The sequence below is a fragment of the Crocodylus siamensis genome, chromosome 1 (genome assembly GCF_052110815.1).
Source record: "Crocodylus siamensis isolate JL-2025a chromosome 1, ASM5211081v1, whole genome shotgun sequence".
In the NCBI taxonomy this organism is placed as follows: Eukaryota; Metazoa; Chordata; order Crocodylia; family Crocodylidae; genus Crocodylus; species Crocodylus siamensis.
This window is the reverse complement of record NC_143395.1, coordinates 293,032,116-293,050,812: the sequence shown is the minus strand read 5'-3', so window position 1 is coordinate 293,050,812 and position 18,697 is coordinate 293,032,116. Positions and strand designations below refer to the sequence as shown.

The window sequence follows — 18,697 nt, the reverse complement described above, 5'->3', positions numbered from 1 at the left end:
TGCCCAACACACATACTGCTAAGGCATTTAGGGTTTGATCCTGCAAGATGCTAAACTCTTCCATCCTGATCCAGTGCTTTCACTATGGCACATGTCCAACTTCAAGAATGTGCCATTGCTCTTTGTTGGAAAGGGACCAGCATACTCAGTACCTTGCAAACTTTATCTGTGAGCATGAAATGTGTTCTAATGTAAGATGTGACCAAGAAGTGATAAACCAGATTAAGGAAGTTGCAAAGACAATGGTCCCTGAAAGAAAGAGTTGATTCTGTTGGGTCCTCTCTAAATGTAGAGGAACAAATTACATTCAGAGCATATTCTTTGCATCTTAGATTTTTTTTTCTTTTGTTCAGGGAAAGGAAACATCCTTTCTGATAATACCAATAAACTTCTTTCCTCCAGCTCTTCATGGCAGTATGATTAAAAGGTTTTACAGTGACCTCTGTTTGCTTCATGACTAATGTAGTTGAATTGATCATTCAATTAAAAACTCATGTACCTTCTGCTGGGACTCTGATAACTGCCATCTTCAGCTTTTCTCATTCTTTTTCTTCCCACTTAACATCCTCATTTTTTCACTATCATCCTACATATGCAGAAGGATTCTAAATAGTTTTGTTGAAAATCTCTAAGCAGAAATATCTGACACCACAATTTAAGTTTTAATATGTCATTAATAATCAGATGCATTTCTTCATTTCCTGGACTTGATCTCTTGATCCTAGACCTTGCAAGAGCAGAATCCATCATTAAATCATTCATGCATGCCCTGAAGGAACATAAGTAATTATACAGTGAAAAGCAACACTTACTGGCTAATTTGAGGGAGATACTTGCTTTTTTTTCTGATCTAAGCTTCATCTAAAACTCTGCTACAAGATGAGCCTTCAAACTATTTTCTCAGCAACAGAGAATATAGGGGAGCTGTTGAGGGTACTGTGGACAAGCAGATCTCAAAGCTGTTACGACTGACAAAGCAAAGGCAGGAACTGACAGCTGGACACTGGAAGGAAGGTCATGTGCGAAACTCACATCTCAGGTTTTGGAAGAATTTGGAGGAGTCTCAGGATTGCAATGCAAAGTAACATGAAAAGTTTCTCTCTAATACATTTATTATGGAAGCCAAATATTTCTAGTATTAAGAGGAGACATTACAATACAGACAATGGCAATACGTGCAGGAAGATAAAAGCAAGCACTGTACCAAACCTGCACAAACTCTTATTTAAATGAGGGTGAGGGCTGATTATGTTATACCTTATTAACATACAAGAATTCCAATTACTTTTTCATTTCAGAAAGCCTAGTTCTATAATAGTGCATTGATCTGTTCCAGCTCTCTGTGCTCCATCACCTGTATAAAAATTGAAAATTGTGCAAAGGTCAGGGCAGAAGTTATTAAAATCAAAGCACAGGCAGGAAAGTAGAGTATATCCAGCATTTCAGAACATTCTACAGCATCCAAAATTATTTTCATTATGGGAGAAAGAGAAATGTTGCTTGCCACTTTATGTCTATCTAATTAAGAGACTCCTGTCACCTGGGTCACCGATGGCAGTGAAGTTACAGGAGGCCAAAAATCCTCATGTTTTAGGGTATTTCAGCCTACACTGAGCACAGGCAGCATCTTTTCTGTTATGTTTATAATTCAGTTCCCTAAGGGGAGCTTCTTGTTAATTATCACTTGCAGTTAACATGTGACCTTTTACTCAAAGATCTGAAAATGCTTCACAGACTTCCTTGGGAGAGTGTATTGAGCCTCACTTCCTGCAAAAGAGGGCCCTGTTACCATTTAAAACACCTCTGAGCCAATAAAGTCACAGATAAAACACAGAACGGTAGCATCACCTTTTATAAAAATGATACTAAATCTGTTTCATTGGAATCAGTGCTGACATAGAATCCCAATGCACATGCGATCAAAATGGCATTAAAATAAATCTTACTGATGTGGAAAATTGCCATTAGCTTGCAAGGGTTTTCTGGCATTGCTTTGACAGCCTCAGCCTAGCCACCCCTACTGCTACACACTACATGTGCATCATCAGGGCAGGCAAAATCAAGAGAGAGGTTACCATTCTGGAGGAATAAGTCAAAAGATGATGAGAGCAGAAAACAATGCAGTTTAACTAGGTGAGAGACCACAACAGGAACTAACCAAGAAAAGACTGAAGAGAAAATAGAAGAGAGTAGAGACAGTTGGGATGAGAAGCAAAGGATTGTTCACCCACCCAGAAGAAATAATTCCCAACTGATAGTCAGAAAGGGAAGGCATTGCCTCCAGCCAAACTAATTCTGGTGCTGAGAAGTAGCAGGCATCCCAGAGAAAATGTATCAAACAGAAAGGATGGAATGTATCAAACAGACTACAAAGCTGGAAGAAAAGCAGGTTTTTTGGCATAAACCCTTTCCAATTTTGGTTTTATGTTGTCAGACCAACATGGGAAAGGAGAGAGAGAGAAAATTTGCTTAAGTATTGTCTGTGTGCCTGGCCAAAAATGAAGGAATTGGAAATACCATTTTAAAACATATATTGTTTCACCATTGGAATTACTTTCCATTGGATGTTTTCCAACATGCTGTAGGGAAAGAGGGGCAGGATGCTGATCAGTCTGCTTAAATACTGATTCCCTTAGTATCCTCCATTAGCTACTGAGAGGGACAGGTACTAGGCTAGATGGACCAGAGGTTTGACCCAGTAGAGCACTTCTTATATTGTAGCATATATAAGCTCTGGATCGCTAGATAACTTGGATTTCAGGAAGTTCAGCTCTTTTTTATTTTTCTCTCCAGTACAATTCATTTGAATTCACCCCACTTGTGAAGCAAGTAAAGGCTGTCCTACCTTATCATCCCCTTACATCTTTTCCCACCCTGTGATATATGAGGCCCTTTTTAAACAGAAGACAACACAATCTTTGCTTCAAAGAACATATACATCTACAAGGAGAATCACTCTACTGGGACTCTGCTCTATTCCTCCTAAATTTCAGGGACAAATTCAGCATCCCACAGAAACATCCCTCTATATGGGCCAGCCATTAGTGGAAGATGCACCTATAAAAGAAGAGAACCCTATATATCCAATCCATAGGAAATTGGATATATAAGAGAAAAAGCATGCAATACTTGCTGTCAGGAATTGAACCAGAGAACTTCAGGCTATAAAGCACAATGTATAATAAACTTGAGCTATTTCTTTCATGCAGTGGGATGCATGGGCTCCCCAGAGCACAAACCTGTCTTACTGAGCTCCAAAGATCAAACTCACAGCACTATAGAAATAATTTGTCAAATAATAATACAAATGAAGCACAATCATTCTAAAGCACAGCCAGTAGCAATTCAGCAAAAACAAATACCTCACAGTAATATGTATAGATAACTTGAAAGCCTGTTCGTACTTATTAATCTTTCTGATCTGTTGTATTTATTCATTTCCCATAGTCTAAATACTTAGACTTAAAGCCACTAAAAAATTATCTTCAACAGAAGAATATTGCTGCATTTAACCAATTATTCACTTGCAAAAAACAGTTCGTATAAGTGGTAATCCATTTCTATGCTAATTCTTACTAATTAATTCATCAAGCTTTGTAATTAAATCAGAGCTTCTGCTTAAATCATCCACCTTACTTAAATTTGCCTTAAAATATGGAAAATGCATTAGACAACAATGAAAGATACTGTCCCTCATATTTGTTACAGTTAAGGATTATTTATAAATGTTGTTTTAAATAGCTTAATTTTAATTTATACTAATCGTATCTTTTAGGGTGCTAGTTTAGGCCTTTAATCTCACCAGGACCTTATACTTCTCTTGCTCATACTTTGCATAATTTTGTAAGCCTTCATTTAACAATTCAACTCCTTTTTCAAGACTCAAGCAGAAGGCAAGCGGTACACTTTATCATCATTTGGATGAATTACTTTGGAAATAGGTTGGTGAATTAACTACCTTTTTCACTTTAGAAGCAGTTCTATTATATGGTGTCAGAGAGTAAGAAAACACACTTTCAATATCTAAATTACAAAGCAACAAAGAAAACCTTTTATATAAATTTACCAATGAAACTGCACTGCTGTTCTTATAAGCAAATATCTGATAAAGGATACAGTAGCTTTCCAAAGGTGACACAGCCAACATCTGCCAGGAGACTCCTTGATCTGGATAAGTGCTAAACAAAATCTATGAAAACATGCAAAAAGCCATACATTGAATTGTTTAAGAATTAGCAACACTTGCCCAAGCCATCTTAAAAGTATAAAATATTGCATTTTCCTTTATGATTCACGGAAGGCTTTTATAATTCACTACAATACGTGAGCATGTTGTGAATACACAACGATCCTGTATTCACAACATATATATGTACATGTAACTCCAGATTTAAAACCAGGCCTGTGATCTATAAGGGCTACTGGTGTTGAAGACATACTTTATCTTCCAAGCTCACACATTTTATTTATTTTAATCAAATTTTGATGATAAAGTTTTGAACTGGTCTTAGAGGCCTATCTGAAAAGCCTATCTGTCCTAGCTGAGGGAATACAGCCATTGCCCACTGTGCCCTCTGATAGAGGAGTACTGCCAAAGCAAGATCCCTCATGAAGACAAGAAGGTAACTTTCTCCTGTCCAAAACTATTGCAACCCCAAGATTCATAGATATACATAGCAGTCAAGAACTTCACTCTAGCTATTCAGTAGCAAAATTTTCTAAGGATGGAAACAGATGTCACCTTCTGTTGCCTTTGTGCCACTATAAAAATTCTTATGATGACACAAAGAGAAAGCAAATAGATGTCCATACCCTTTATCATGCTACAAATGCGATCCCAACAAAAGGTACTAATAATTTGTGCTGCTTTATTGTGGCAGATGTCTATTCACTTTATGGCAGGAGAGCATGGGCACCCAGAGCTAGATGGGCAGCCACCCTGGGTAGGCACTCTCAGGGCTTGAGGGTATTGGCCGTCAGATTTCCCATGCAAGATGGAGCCCCTCAAGCCTCAGAGGCACCTGCCCAACTTTCCCCTCTTCCAGACATGTGCCACCAGGATCTCCAGGGCATATCTCTGGAAACAGGAGAAATTGGGGTTCCCTGCTGTCAGAGATGCACCCTGGCAATCTCTTGGGCACATGTCTAGAAGCAGGGAAAGACTTTACCAATGCCAGAAATGTGTCTCTGGCAATCTCCAGAGTGTCTCTCTAGAAGCAGGGAACCTGGCAGCATCTATTTCCAGCTTGAATTACAGATGCCTCCCTGCTCTGCCTCTATCTTCCATCTGTCACAACAGTGTAACTGCTGCTGAATCCTGAATCAATGCCTTTCTGCATGCTCTTTCTCTCTGTTCTTCAGAGATGCAGAGGAACAAAGAGCTAGGTCCTATTCCAGCTATAAGGCACTTAAATGTGATCCTATTTCACATTGCTCATGCTCTTAAAAAACCTAATACAATGACTTGGGGCCTCCTCTGCCATACTGCCTTTCTATGACCTAGGTTTAAGGCTAAGATAACTGCATGTTACAAAAATAGATGTATTTTACAACAAAGTTGTAATTGGTTTTAAGGATCTTCAGGGAAACATGATCGCAGTGTGGATTAGGATTACACGTTGATGCTTAACAGGCGGTATAGGACCTGGCTCTACGTGTGCCTTTTTTGTCATTTTCACAGCAGTCAGGAAAGAAAGCATACAACAATTCTGGATCTGGCTGATTCACAATGCTCAATCGGATCAGTCTGCTGAATATGCCTAAAGGGAGCAATGATGATGCAACAGAGAGTCAGACAATCCAGGAGGAAAGAAAATGAGCATCTTGAATGAGAGACTAAGAGGAGCAAACTAGATTCAAGCAATGAGAAGATAAAGCCACTGCAAGGAGTAAAGAATGCATTGAGGAGCTGGAGATGGGGGGGCGGGAAGCACATATGAGGGCTTATAAGAAAGAGAGACACCAGGCAAAATGTTTTTCATGGAGAAAAAGAGAGAGAATATTAGAATGCAAGTCAAAGATAGAGGAGGAAAGGAGACAGAGGAAGAAGAGAAGTAGAGAAGAAGTAAAAAGACAGACATATAGGAACTAGAAATCTGGCATGAGTCACAATGGAAGGGTTCAAGGAGAGGATGAGTTTCAAGTTTGATTCTGTGAGATCTAGCTAGAAAATATAGCTGTATCTAATGCTGCCTATGGTAAGAATTCCCATGATCCTTCCAGCTTTATTTTATTCTTCAAATAGGAATAAATGCTATGGACCCTTGATGGCTGCTAGCACTTCTTTGCCTGATGAGAAGTGCTACAGCCACCTGTAGTTTAATAACCATTAGGCACAACAAGCAATCCAGTCACAGTTTTTTGGGCTTCTTTCCACTCTGCCAAAAGTTCCACATAAATTTGAGGGGAAAGGAAAGGCATTTATTTGTAAGACATTTTGACCAATGAAGGTCTAAGGAATGTCTTCAATTTTAAAATAGTACTTGCAGTAGTACTTGAAGACCCATTCCAAAATTATTTTGCAGCCATTAGACACATTTATACTAATGATCTGAACATGCTTCTTCAAACTACACTCCATAATCCCTTCTAATGTAAGCTTGCCCCCCAAATAGTTGTCTGAATAGACCATAAAGTCTGCTGCTTTCTTTTATGAAGATAGGATTTGCTCTTTAAGTGATGATACTTCCAAAATCAGTACATTGACTTAATTCTTTAAAATTAGCAAACAGAAAAAAATGTTGCAAATCCAGTACTTACAGAGCACACAACGACAAAGATAAAAAGGCCCAAAACTTTTAGGAATTTTAAACAGCATCTGAAATGTAAGAAAATATGTTTTTATTGAAACATTATGAACAAAAGTCAATTGTATTCTATTAGTGTCTGTGCCTTCATAGGAGTTAGACAGATGTAACAATTATATCAATACCAAAGATATTATAGGCTGTCAGGATACAACTTGTATATCAACATGATCCTATAGTGATACAAATGTAGCAAAACCTTGTTACATTCAGGCCACCTACAGTCATTACAGTTTTACTTGTATAAGTGATCAGAAGCTGGTCTATACCTGTAACAGAACAGAAGTATGGCACACAAAACCAATCTATACTCATAAAAGAACAAAAGTTTGGCACACACAGACTAGTTTAAAAATGGCAGAACCCAGTCTAAGTATCCCCTAGGGGCAAATGTGTGTTCTGTTTGCTACCAATCTAAACTACACCACTTATAGAAAACCGCATAATTTATATTGATTCCTTCTTAAGCTTTTTAAATGTTTGTATATTCAAAAATGTTTGAATGTCTTTGACTTCAGGATCAAAGTTAGAGTGATTTAGCTAACTGGTATAAGTATAGAATTAGGCAGCTGTCACATTTACAATATAACAGCTGATGCATGCTTCCCTAGCAGCAGCTCCCTCTTCTCTTTAAAGTGGTTAAAACAGGGGTCGGCAACATTTTTGGACAGAGTGCCAAAAACACCCGCAAACTTGGCTTGCAAGATGTTGGTGTGCCAGGTGCAGAAGGTGAGGGGTCCAATCCTTATTGCGACAGTCGGGCCCTGGCCCCTTCCCTGCTGCCTGCCCCAAGGTGCATGTGCCAAGCAAAATGCCTTCATCTGCCACACGCTGGCACCTGTGCCGGTTGTTGCCTACCCCTGGGTTAAAAGATACATTGAATGAGTAGTCTGAGAATTTAGTGTCCCAAACAGTGGTGAGAACTTGGTAACATATAAATAACCATCAATAATCATGAAGGGCCCCAATTTGTAGATCTTAAAAGCAGAAAGCTATTTTTTTTCACTTCAATGAAGTTTTCTTTGTATAAGAATTTATAGCCTGGGCCTTGAATGCATTCTACTGATTTCTTAAAAAGAGTGTGGCAGGGCACTGGTTGTGCCTGCCACTTTAAGGGCCTGGAGCTGGCAGCCACCAGGTGCCTGATGAGGGCAGCCATTATAAACTGCCCATATAAACAGGGCAGTTCAGCTGTGAGAGGCCAGGCAACAACATTGCCTAGCCAGAGGGCTGCTGATATCATCTGAAGGAAGGGGAGGAGCTGTAGGGGAAGGTCAGGAGGCTCCTGGTCCTGGGCATGACCTATAACTGCACCCTGCTGGGAGTGGGTGGCCTGGTGAGGCTCCTAGTGGTGCGAGAGCCCCCAGAAAATGCCAGGCCAGTTACCACCCTGGTGAAAGGCAGGTCAGGGCACCTTAAACCCTAGCCTCCACAACCAGGTGGGTTACCCCTTTGTTGGATGGTTGGGAAGGTGGACCCCCACAGAGAGAGAAAATGGCATAGACTCACACTTGTCTGGACTTCCCCAGACTGGTCAATGCTGGGGCCAGGACTGGAAGGGTCGAAGGGCCAGGGGCCACCGCAAGGAACACCCAAAAGCTGCACGCCTGGGGTTCCAACTGGCCTGGAGGTGGGCCAGGGCTAGTGAGCTGAAGGTCCCAGTGGGGGGATCACACCCAAAGGGGAAGTGGTTCAGGGAGCTATGTTGCCTGGTATGACAGCGAAAGAGACTGCCTGAGGGGAGGAATCCAGGTGGGGTTCAATGGTAGGATTCTGAGGCCCAATGTGGGGGCCAGTGATAATGAGAACATCTAGATGCCTTCTGCAAGGCTTGGGCTGCAGTGTAAGGGAGGAAAGGAGCTGCAGATAGCACCCCCTGGCATCGGGGCAGAAAATGGGCATCCTCCCATTAAAAATTACATCTTTAAATTATTAATTAACAACAAGGCATGGTGGGCAAGAAGGTGGGTGGTTAGCCCAGGAACAGGTGGGTGGGCCACACTGAGATCAGCCCCGAGCAGCCCCCCTGTTATAAAGAGCATTAGCCAAAATGGTTTCTCCAAAATGTAACCATCTCTAAACATTACTCCTAATGTATAGCCTGGAAAGACATGGAAATAGCTATAATCCTGTCCTTTGTTATGTAAAGTTGGACTTTTACACACCGCCCTCCATTAATTTTAGTGACCCCTGTATTGATCTGGTTGTACTATCTGGGATCAAATCTGGAGATATTTCTGTTTTAGAATTTACTGTATGCCTGCTATCAAAATATGCAGGCATACATCTTTTTCAGTGTCATTTATTATTTAAAGAAGTAGATTGGTCAGCTCATCTTGCCAGAATTAATATTAAATTCCAAATAACAAATCAGTTGGGGGAAAAAAGAAAGGAAGAGTCAAATGTTTTTGGAAAGGGGGAACGGACATTCCAAGTTTCTCAAGGAGAAAAGAAAAGGATTTCTTTAAAAGTATTTTCTTAAAAGCAGTCTCTCAACTTTCTCTAGTTTCTGAACATTCACAGATGAAGTGGCTACCACAGACTCTGCTGGGTTTTTCATTATGGTTTTATTTATTAGTTTCACTGTGTATCTGTGCACACTGGACAAATGCAGTGCCATGAAATGTTCCAGAATTGCAAAATAGTGTTACTTCTTTTGGTAAGCAAGGCTTATTTAATACCAACTTTTCTGCTTAAAAAATGTGCATGTACCAGTAAGTATTCTAATGATTTATCATTAGAATAGTTGGTTTTGTCATTTGTCTCTATTAATTCATTGTTAATTGAAACATGAATCTCTCTCTCTCCCTGGCATTCTATCTAAAGGCAAAAACATTAAGACATTTCCCTGCCTCCCTGATAGCATGCTAAATCAATGGGTGGCTTTAAAAATGAAGATGACAAGGGGGAAAAAAAGACATTTCTTTGGGAGAAATGGACAAACAAGCTTAGAAAGGAACAGTCCAATAAATAGTTTCTTCAACAGAAAAACATTGTGTAACCAAAAATTAAACTAGATTAGTTTAGATACATTCAGAAATCATTTCTGAATCCCAGTGGAAATAAATTCCCTGCCTCAAATTCACTGGTACTTGTGGGAGAATTGCAAGATACCTTGAGTATATTTTTGCCAACATTTAAAAAAATAATGTTTTTATCTTTCTCTTTCTTCATCTAATCTGAATTATGATGGAGGGTATAAACAAATGTGCATGTGTAGTGAATTTAATAAGGGAAGAAGAGGTGCTACTGCTCCAGACCACACAGCAGCTCTACGGTGCATAATCCTACAGCAATACACATGAGCTAAATCACTCCAGCTTTGATCCTTTATGATGCAGGGTTAAAGTTGAAGTGATTCTGCTACCCATACATGTATAGAGTTTTCGATCTTAATCATTTGTATCTATCCAAACTATGAGATGAATATAGCATCAAATCAGAATTGTAGGACTTTACTTATACATTGCACGGATTTAAAGAATAACATGAGACAGAGGGAGCTTTTGATACAAGTCTTCAAATATCTGAGGGGTGGTTATATGGAAGATGAAGATGGGCTATTTTCTATGGCTACAGGGGACAGGGCACAGATAAATGGTGCTGAACTGCAGCAAGGAAATTTAGGTTGGCTGTTAGGAAGATCTTTCTCCCTGTGAGGGTGGTTAAGCTTTGGAGCAAGCCACCCAGAGGGGCTGTGAGATCCCCAACCTTGAATGGTTTTAAGAGCAGGTTAGACAGACACTTGGCTATGATTGATTAGTCAAGTATGATCCTGCCTTGAGTAGACCTCCCAAGGTCTCTTCCAACTTTACAGTTCGGTGATTCTAAGCAAAGGTGGCAGAAAAGCGGTTTCTTTTAGAAACAAAACATTCCAGTCTGTGGGGAAAAAAATGAAATAAGCAAAAGAAAAAAGAGCAATGGCCAACTTTTAATCACAAAAGCAATTGTCAGTGCCTCCAGACTGATAAATATGTGAAAGCTACAACTAAGCAGGTTGTGTGGAAAATACCTGATATAGATTTATTCAATTATAAATCTCTCTCTACCAATTATTCTCTCCATCTATAAGCAGACAACTAATATTTTCTTAAACTTACTATTTTACAAATTTTTAAAGCCCTGTACAGATTAAAATTACATGTAATGCATCTGATACATTTTCAGGCTGCACGTTCAAATGATGTTTCAGTAGCTCATACTGAAACAAGAATCAAGATGACAGCTTCATTTTAAGCTACAATAGAAACCAGGAGCACTAATTGAGCCTTTATGAGTCCATAACTACTCATCTGTAAGCAACAAATTCATCCTGAAATGCTGACAAGATATAATATAAAGCTTTAGAAAGTGGTTATTTTATTGATTAAGTGTAGCATTTCAAAAGGTTGTTGTTTGTTTGCCTGGCTGTTTTGGCACTCTATTGCAGAAGCAGTTTTCTAAGAGCTTACAAACAGGATATGATCATCTATTGACTTAACCATATTTAGAAATCTGTGCCTGGCTCCACAAATATAATCTGGCACAGCAATGCAAGTACAAATTCTGTGCCAGATTCTTTGCTGATTTATGCCTCCAGCGCAATCCCATTGGACTACAATGGAGCTGCATGTATTGTATATTTGTGCAGAATTTCACCCTCCATTTTTAATCTTAATCCTTTGGAGATAGATCCTCATCTAAAGTAAACCAGCATAGCTCAATTAACTCCAGCCAACTTACTCCAGCTGAGTATATGGGCCTTTATGTAGCTGCAGCAATACTGGACTGAAAATCTCTCTCAGCAAACCCTGCCAGGACAGTATAGGACTTTCCCAAATGTAAAGTTCTGCTGCACTGGAAAGTATTGATTAAATAAATAAAAAAACCCAAAGCAGGGCCACAATAAAATAAAATATTAGCTCTAGTGGCAGGTACCACAAAAAACAACGCTGTGCATTTGTCAGCTTCTGTTCAAACTGTAACCATTGTAACCAATACAGTTAACCTGCTTTGTTTACTCAACAACAGAGTAAAATAGGGCAAAACCCCATTTTTCTCAAAGAGCCATAATTTTAAAAAAGAGCAACAAATATGAAACAGTGAGCTAAGGCAAAATACATACACTAAAAAAAAAAAAAATTACAGGCATTTTATGAAAGGATGGCAAACTGTAGGTCCAGGAGATGATACAGAGATCTGTAACCTGATGTGTACCTTTGGCCTAAATATTAAGTCTGTGCGAAGTTTTGGTCCCTGATGTGATTCAGCAGAGATTCAGCCCAATTCAGTGGCCAAATCTCCGAATCTGAATCAAATCGGGAGTCCCTTTAATCTCTCCAAATCAAATCAGAACCCTCTGAATCGATTCAGAAATATTCAGAGATTCAGACATAGACATAGCTTTAAATGTTTTTTCTACATACCTAGAGGTACCAGGCAGCTCGTGAACGCTGTGGCTGAGAGAGTGTCCCACAGAAGCATGGGGGGCTCCCCATCATGCTCAGTAGCAAACCCAGAAGTAGACCAGAAGCACTTCTGGTCCACTTCTGGGTCTGGCAGGGAGCACGCAGGGGACCCCCTGAATCCCCCCGGCTCAGTGACTGGTGCCTCCTGGGTCCGGGGGGGGTACATGGGGTCCCCTGTGGCTGACTGCTGAGCTGGGAGGGCACAGGGGGGCCCCCCCAGTGTGCTCCCTGGCAGACCCAGAAGCAGACCGGAAGTACTTCCAGTTCACTTCCATGTTCACTGCCAAGCATGCAGGGGGGCCCCTGCACTCCTGTGGGACACTTCGTCCACCCCACTATCACAATGTTCACAAGTCATGCCTGATACCTCAAGGTATGTAGAAAAAACATATAAAGCTGTCTCTATGGCCAAATCGCTGATTCTCCGAATCAGTATCAAATCTTCATATTTGGATTCTGCTGAACCGAATTGGGGGACAGTGATCTGAATCTATTAATCAAATCACTGTCCCCAATTCAGGCTGAATCTGAATCCAGATCAAATACAGCCTGTTTCACACACCCCTACTAATTATTGCAGGTCAAACTAGAATAAAAAAAGTCGTGAAGGGACACAGGGAATTAGTATCTGGGAAAGAGTTTGTTCACCTAAAAACCTGGTCAACGTTGTGAAATTTTATATTCAAATTCACGTTGCATTGATTTATTGTAATTTACTAATAAAACTAAGCCCCACAAGGGAAGCAAATGTAGGCTTTATACAGCAGGTACACACCTACTAAAATATTTAAAAGGTAGAAGTCTGTCAAGCATTTCTGATAATGCTTTCTACAACTGTAAATATAGAAAGCTATTATCATTATACATTCTATTTTTAGAGACGGTGATCATTAAATACTGTGTAAATAAAACACTGCTTACTCAGGCCTAAATTAAACACTATAGAATTACTAAATGTATCCAAAGTAGCACGTATTCTGGAAGAGCCCAAGAGTTAAAATTGAACAGAATTTCAAAGGTGTAAAGACAGCCTGTTTCCCTTCACATGTAAGTATATACCTGGTGCTTGTATAAGAAGGGGGCAATAGATTATAAAGCAGATAGCTTTCAACTGAGTCTCTAGCTTAAAAATCAATGACACAACATGCCCCAAAGTGCAAAGTGTTATTTTACTCATTTGCAGGAAATAAATCAATTGCAAGGCATATTCCCTTAGTCATTGACCCTTGTAGAAATAATAAAAATGTAAAGAGTACGCTTTGAATTCAGACCTCATCTTTGATATATTGAACTTGACGTGAAGGTTGTCCAAGAGTTCACATTTCTCAGATGAAGCAGATCTAGACAAGCTGGTCATTTCACTTCCCAGCTGAGACCTTTGCTCAAATTCTGCAGAGCTGTTGTCCCATGAATCATCCTCCATGGTGAAATCTGGATTATGAAGAGCCATGTATCGTAACCTATAACACAATTATATCCTTAATAGTAAAACACTGGTATATCTTGATCTTATGCACTTTTAACTTTACTTTGACTTTAAAGGACATAGTAATATTAGTAAAAGTAAGTACATGCCTAAAAGTCTGCCAAACTAGGGAAACAGTCATAAATTCATAGATGTTAGGGTCAGAAGGGACCTCAATAGATCATTGAGTCTGACCCCTGCATAGGCAAGAAAGTGTGCTGGGTTCAGATGACCGCAGCCAGATGCCCATCCAACCTCCTCTTGAAGACCCCCAGGGTAGGGGAGAGCACCATCTCCCTTGGGAGCCCATTCCAGACCTTGGCCACTCTAACTGTGAAGAAGTTCCTCTTAATGTCCAGTCTAAAGCTGCTCTCTGCTGGCTTATGACCATTATTTCTTGTGACCCCCAGGGGCGCCTTGGTGAGTAGAGCCTCAGCAATTCCCTTCTGCACCCCCATGATGAATTTATATACAGCCACAAGGTCGCCTCTCAACTTCTCTTGTGGAGGCTGAAGAGGTGCAGGTGCCTAGTCTCTCCTCGTATGAGAGACTCCTTAACCATACGTGTGGCCCTTCTCTGGACCCTCTCCAGGTTATCCACATCCCTCTTGAAGTGTGGCAGCCAAAACTGGATGCAATATACCAACTATGGTCTGACCAGTCCCCGATAGAGGGGAAGTATCACCTCCTTGGTTCTGTTATGCATCTACTGATGCATGATAATGTGCAGTTAGCTTTACTGATGACTTCGTCACACTGACAACTCATGTTCATCTTGGAGTCCACTAGGACTCTGAGATCCCTTTCCACTTCTGTGCTGCCAAGCAGGTAATTTCCTAGGCAGTAGGTGTGCTGGACATTTTTCCTTCCTCGGTGCAGCACTTTGCATTTCTCCTTGTTAAATTGCATTCTATTGTTTTCTGCCCATTTGTCCAACCTGTCCAGATCTGCCTGTAGTTGTTCCCTGCCCTCCGGTGTGTCCACTTCTCCCCACAGTTTTGTATCATCCGCAGACTTGGACAGAGTACATTTCACTCCCTCCTCCAAGTCACTGATAAAGACATTGAAGAGTATTGGTCCAAGGACTGAGCCCTGCTGGACCACACTGCCAGCAGTGTTGATATCAGCCCATCCTTCGATCCTTCCAAGTCGATATCAACCCTTCCACCACCACTCTCTGGGTACGACCCTGTAGCCAATTCGCCACCCACCCGCCTGTGTAATCATCCAAGTCACAGCCTCTTAATTTGTTCACCAGTATGGGGTGGGATACTGTATAGAAGGCCTTCCTGAAATCTAACTAAATGATATCTACCCCTACTCCTGCATCCAGGTGTTTTGTAACCTGGTCATAAAAAGAGACTAGATTAGTCAGGCATGATCTACCTGCTACAAACCCATGCTGGTTTCCCCTCAGCATAATTTTTCCTGCTGGGCTCTCACATATATGAGCCTTAAAAATCTTTTCAAAGACTTTCATGGCAGAATCATGATCTGACTGAAACTATGAGATTCCGAGAAAAGCATTTAACCTTATGTTGGGGCTCTGTAACATAATTTAGGAATGTTCCTTGCTAAACACACAAAATCCTCTGTGCAACTGTGGATGTGCTTACACATTACAATTAGCACATGCTAACTCTAAGGAATGTTAGTTTGTGTTCAAGTTAGCATGTGCAGGGAGCAGTCGCACATTAAGGGTTAATACCCTCTCTAACAAGCACTGCTCAGACCTGCCACTAGTGACCAGGAGCATGGCTCGGAGCTACAAGACTGCTCCATGCCTGCAACATTCACCAGCCCTCTAATCTCAGTATAGGCTGGGGGGTCCACTATACTGCATGGATTGCCCCCTACCTGATCTCCCTCTCTGCCCCCTGCATCACTCTCTTCTCCCGCATCTTGATCACCACCCCCAATGATTTTGTTAGCCCCCGCAATCACCCCCTCCACCTCCAGATCACCACCCTGCCGCCCCAATCAGCCCCACAGCATTGGTATCATCAGCAGGGAGGGGGACTCCTCCTCCTTGCCTGCTCCCAAGCTCTCTGTAGCCCACACTGTGCCTATGTGCCAAGATTCAGCCCCCACCAAGCCCTGTGGATGTCTGGTAGCTCCTTGCCCCCCTCTCCCCTGCCTTCCCTTCACCTGTGGGGGCTGGACCCAAGCGCACAGGTCTGGTGCAGACTTCAGGGAGCCCTGGAACAGACAAATAGGGGGAATTCCCCCCCCCCCACTGCTGCTGCTCTTGGGCTAATCAGGGTGATGGGGAGGTGATCTGGGGGTAGAGCAGCTAATTAGGGAATGGGGAGGGGGCATCCAGGGGCCAATAGGAATCATCCAGGGGTGATTCAGGGAGGTGGAGGGGATGCCAGCCTATCAGTTCTCCTCCCATCCTCCTGCCCTCTCCATCCTGCAATCCTGCCCCTCCCACTTTCCTCATGCCCCCTCTCCACTCATCCCCCCCTGCCCTCTTCACCCCTTTCCCCCTCTATCCCTATCTACCACCTGCTTTCCAGGTGTCACCCAGAACAGTAGAGGTCTGGATGATAGCTAGTCCACCTAGGAGCAGTGCCTCCTGGGATATAGGACAACTGCATATTGGTAGTTTTATCTCAGTTGAATAGCTAGAAGTTAATTTATATAGTTGCCCACAGTGGCATAATTTTAAGATGCCTAACACATGTTTATGAGCTTTAATATGCAACCATTCAAGTTTAAAATGTTTTAACACTGTCGAATTGTAACGTGTAATCTTGCTTAATGCTTTGAAGCATACAGACTGAACATACTACCGTGATGTCACCTCCTCCTCTCATGACCCCGTTGTTCATCAAGCTGCTTCCCAGAATGCCTCAGGTTAGTATGTCAGAAGGAAAAGTGCAGAATAGAACAGAATGGAATAGAATCCCTTCGCTTGAAACAAAAATAACCCACCCATTTTCCTCTGATGAAACCTTCAGCAAAGGTGTCTTCTCTGTAAAGCAGTTGTCTTTTGATCTCATGTTGAATAACTTGGGCAAATTGAAGTGGTACCTTAAAAAATGGGGAAGACACAAAGTGGCTGATTATCAATAATCACTAGCACCTAAGGTTCTACATAAAATGTTGTTTGATAAAAAGCACATTTATCTAATTAAATGCTAACTCAACAAGTGAGAGATGGCCTGGAGCTGCTTACCAGAAACTTCAGACAAAATTCTATCCATTCTTCAAATAGGATCTCACATCAGTTTCCCCCCAAATTCTTCCATATACAGAACACAGAAGTTATACAATGCAAATTAATACCAAAGAGAACTATAGATCGAGGAATGGATATTTATTAAAAATTTAGGATGGTCTTCTAAGTTTGTGGCCGTACCAAAGTGCTGCTGGGTCAAAGGAAATACTTTGAAGTGATTTCCTCCCCTTTTATCCAAGGTACTAACCATTTAAATGTTGCGAATCCTTTGGACTTCCTTTGATTTATCCTTACCCATAGATGTTCAGGTAGTATCAATGGTGATACAGGCCTTTTTGGCCTGGGCTAGCTACCACCCCCCCAGCTGGAAACTCTGATCTTTTGGCTCCCACCCCCAAGCTGGAAATGCTGCCAAGCAAGAGAGTCTGGCCATGGAAATGCATTCTTATACTTCAAGGCTAAATAACACTAACCTACTGTACCTGGAGCCAAGAATAGAAAATGCAGAGACTCTAACATGGGCAAAATGAATCAATCTACTTCCTCATTGGTTTGGATCACTACAGCTGCAACATCCCTGGGCTATGATCCTTCCATGAGCTCCCAAACTACTTCCACTGCTAACAAAAAAAAATAGTTGGCCATGGTGTCCCAAACCTTTAATAAGCTAATGGCCTGTTGCTTCAAGAACTGTATCTTCATCCCTGGCTGCCAGGAAAGGATCAGTAAGATGAGACTGAAGTAAAAGCGCATTAAGGACTGAGCAGGTGTGGCATGCTCAGGAGAAGTCCCGCTACACGAGTGGAAAAAGGATCTGAAATCTGAGAAGTGGGGAAACAAAAATCACTGATGGCTACATAAATATAAATGGGCGTCTGAAGGCAAAATAAAAATTTGTCTCAAGAAATTAGTACGTGATCTCTACAGGGAGACTGAATTAAACCTAGATTCATTGGGAACAGGAGTTACAGAGAACACTTAAATATAGTACAACCTTATTGTAATGAACTCCCCAGGATCCAGAGAAAAGTTAATTAAAAAGGGATGTTTACTGGAATAGCATCATTCACTTTGCTGCTGCAAAATAATGTGGGGGGGGTTATAATGAGTTTGTGTTATAAACTGACTCCTCGTGCTAAGGAGAGGAGAAAGAATAAAATTATGAACTCACAAAATGTGTACTTACAGGTAGCAGAACTTTTTGCATAACCCTGCAAAGACTTACATGTGCCAATTCAAATAATTGGAAAAATTCTTCTTTCCAAGCTTTCAGGTACAGATACCCCTCACAAGGCAGAGTTGGACATGGCTTTACATGTCCTACCAAAAAACAACAATTAACTGCTTCTTCTATTAAGCAACACGCTAGAACCCACAGCACTAAAAACAGACACTGCATGGTGTTATTTATGAATTATTCCACTATCAGCAAGTTTTTCATATGGTATCAACCTTTTCACAAGAACACATGCTAACAATGAAAGTAAAATCTCTGATTAGTAACCCAAAAACATTTGACAAACACTGACAATTTTTTACTAATGATTTGTTATTTGGAACTTAATGTTAACTCTACCAAGATGCACTGGACCCCTGATCTAGCAAGCTGATAATTTACTACACAAGCTGAATCTACATCTGAATCGACTGCAGTACAAACACACCCTGAGGGCTACATGCTGTTCCTTATTCAAGAAACTTGGTAAAACCACTCTCTATCCCCAAGGTGAGTAATCACCACACATGAGTACTGAAGCACAAAGTGATTGCAGAAAATACAACCAAAAAGGTGATG

General features: G+C 41.1%; 1 protein-coding gene across 1 annotated transcript in view; it reads right to left on the bottom strand.

Moving 5' to 3' along the window:
- Nucleotides 1-18,697, bottom strand: part of OCA2 (OCA2 melanosomal transmembrane protein) — a 416,292-nt gene that overhangs the window by 286,298 nt on the left and 111,297 nt on the right. The window contains exons 3-6 of the mRNA XM_090031667.1: nt 16,656-16,754; nt 13,525-13,713; nt 6,760-6,817; nt 4,117-4,189 (exon numbers count right to left, since the gene is read on the bottom strand). Coding sequence (XP_089887793.1) covers nt 4,117-4,189; nt 6,760-6,817; nt 13,525-13,713; nt 16,656-16,754 — 419 coding nt within the window. The remainder of the gene's footprint in view (nt 1-4,116; nt 4,190-6,759; nt 6,818-13,524; nt 13,714-16,655; nt 16,755-18,697) is intronic.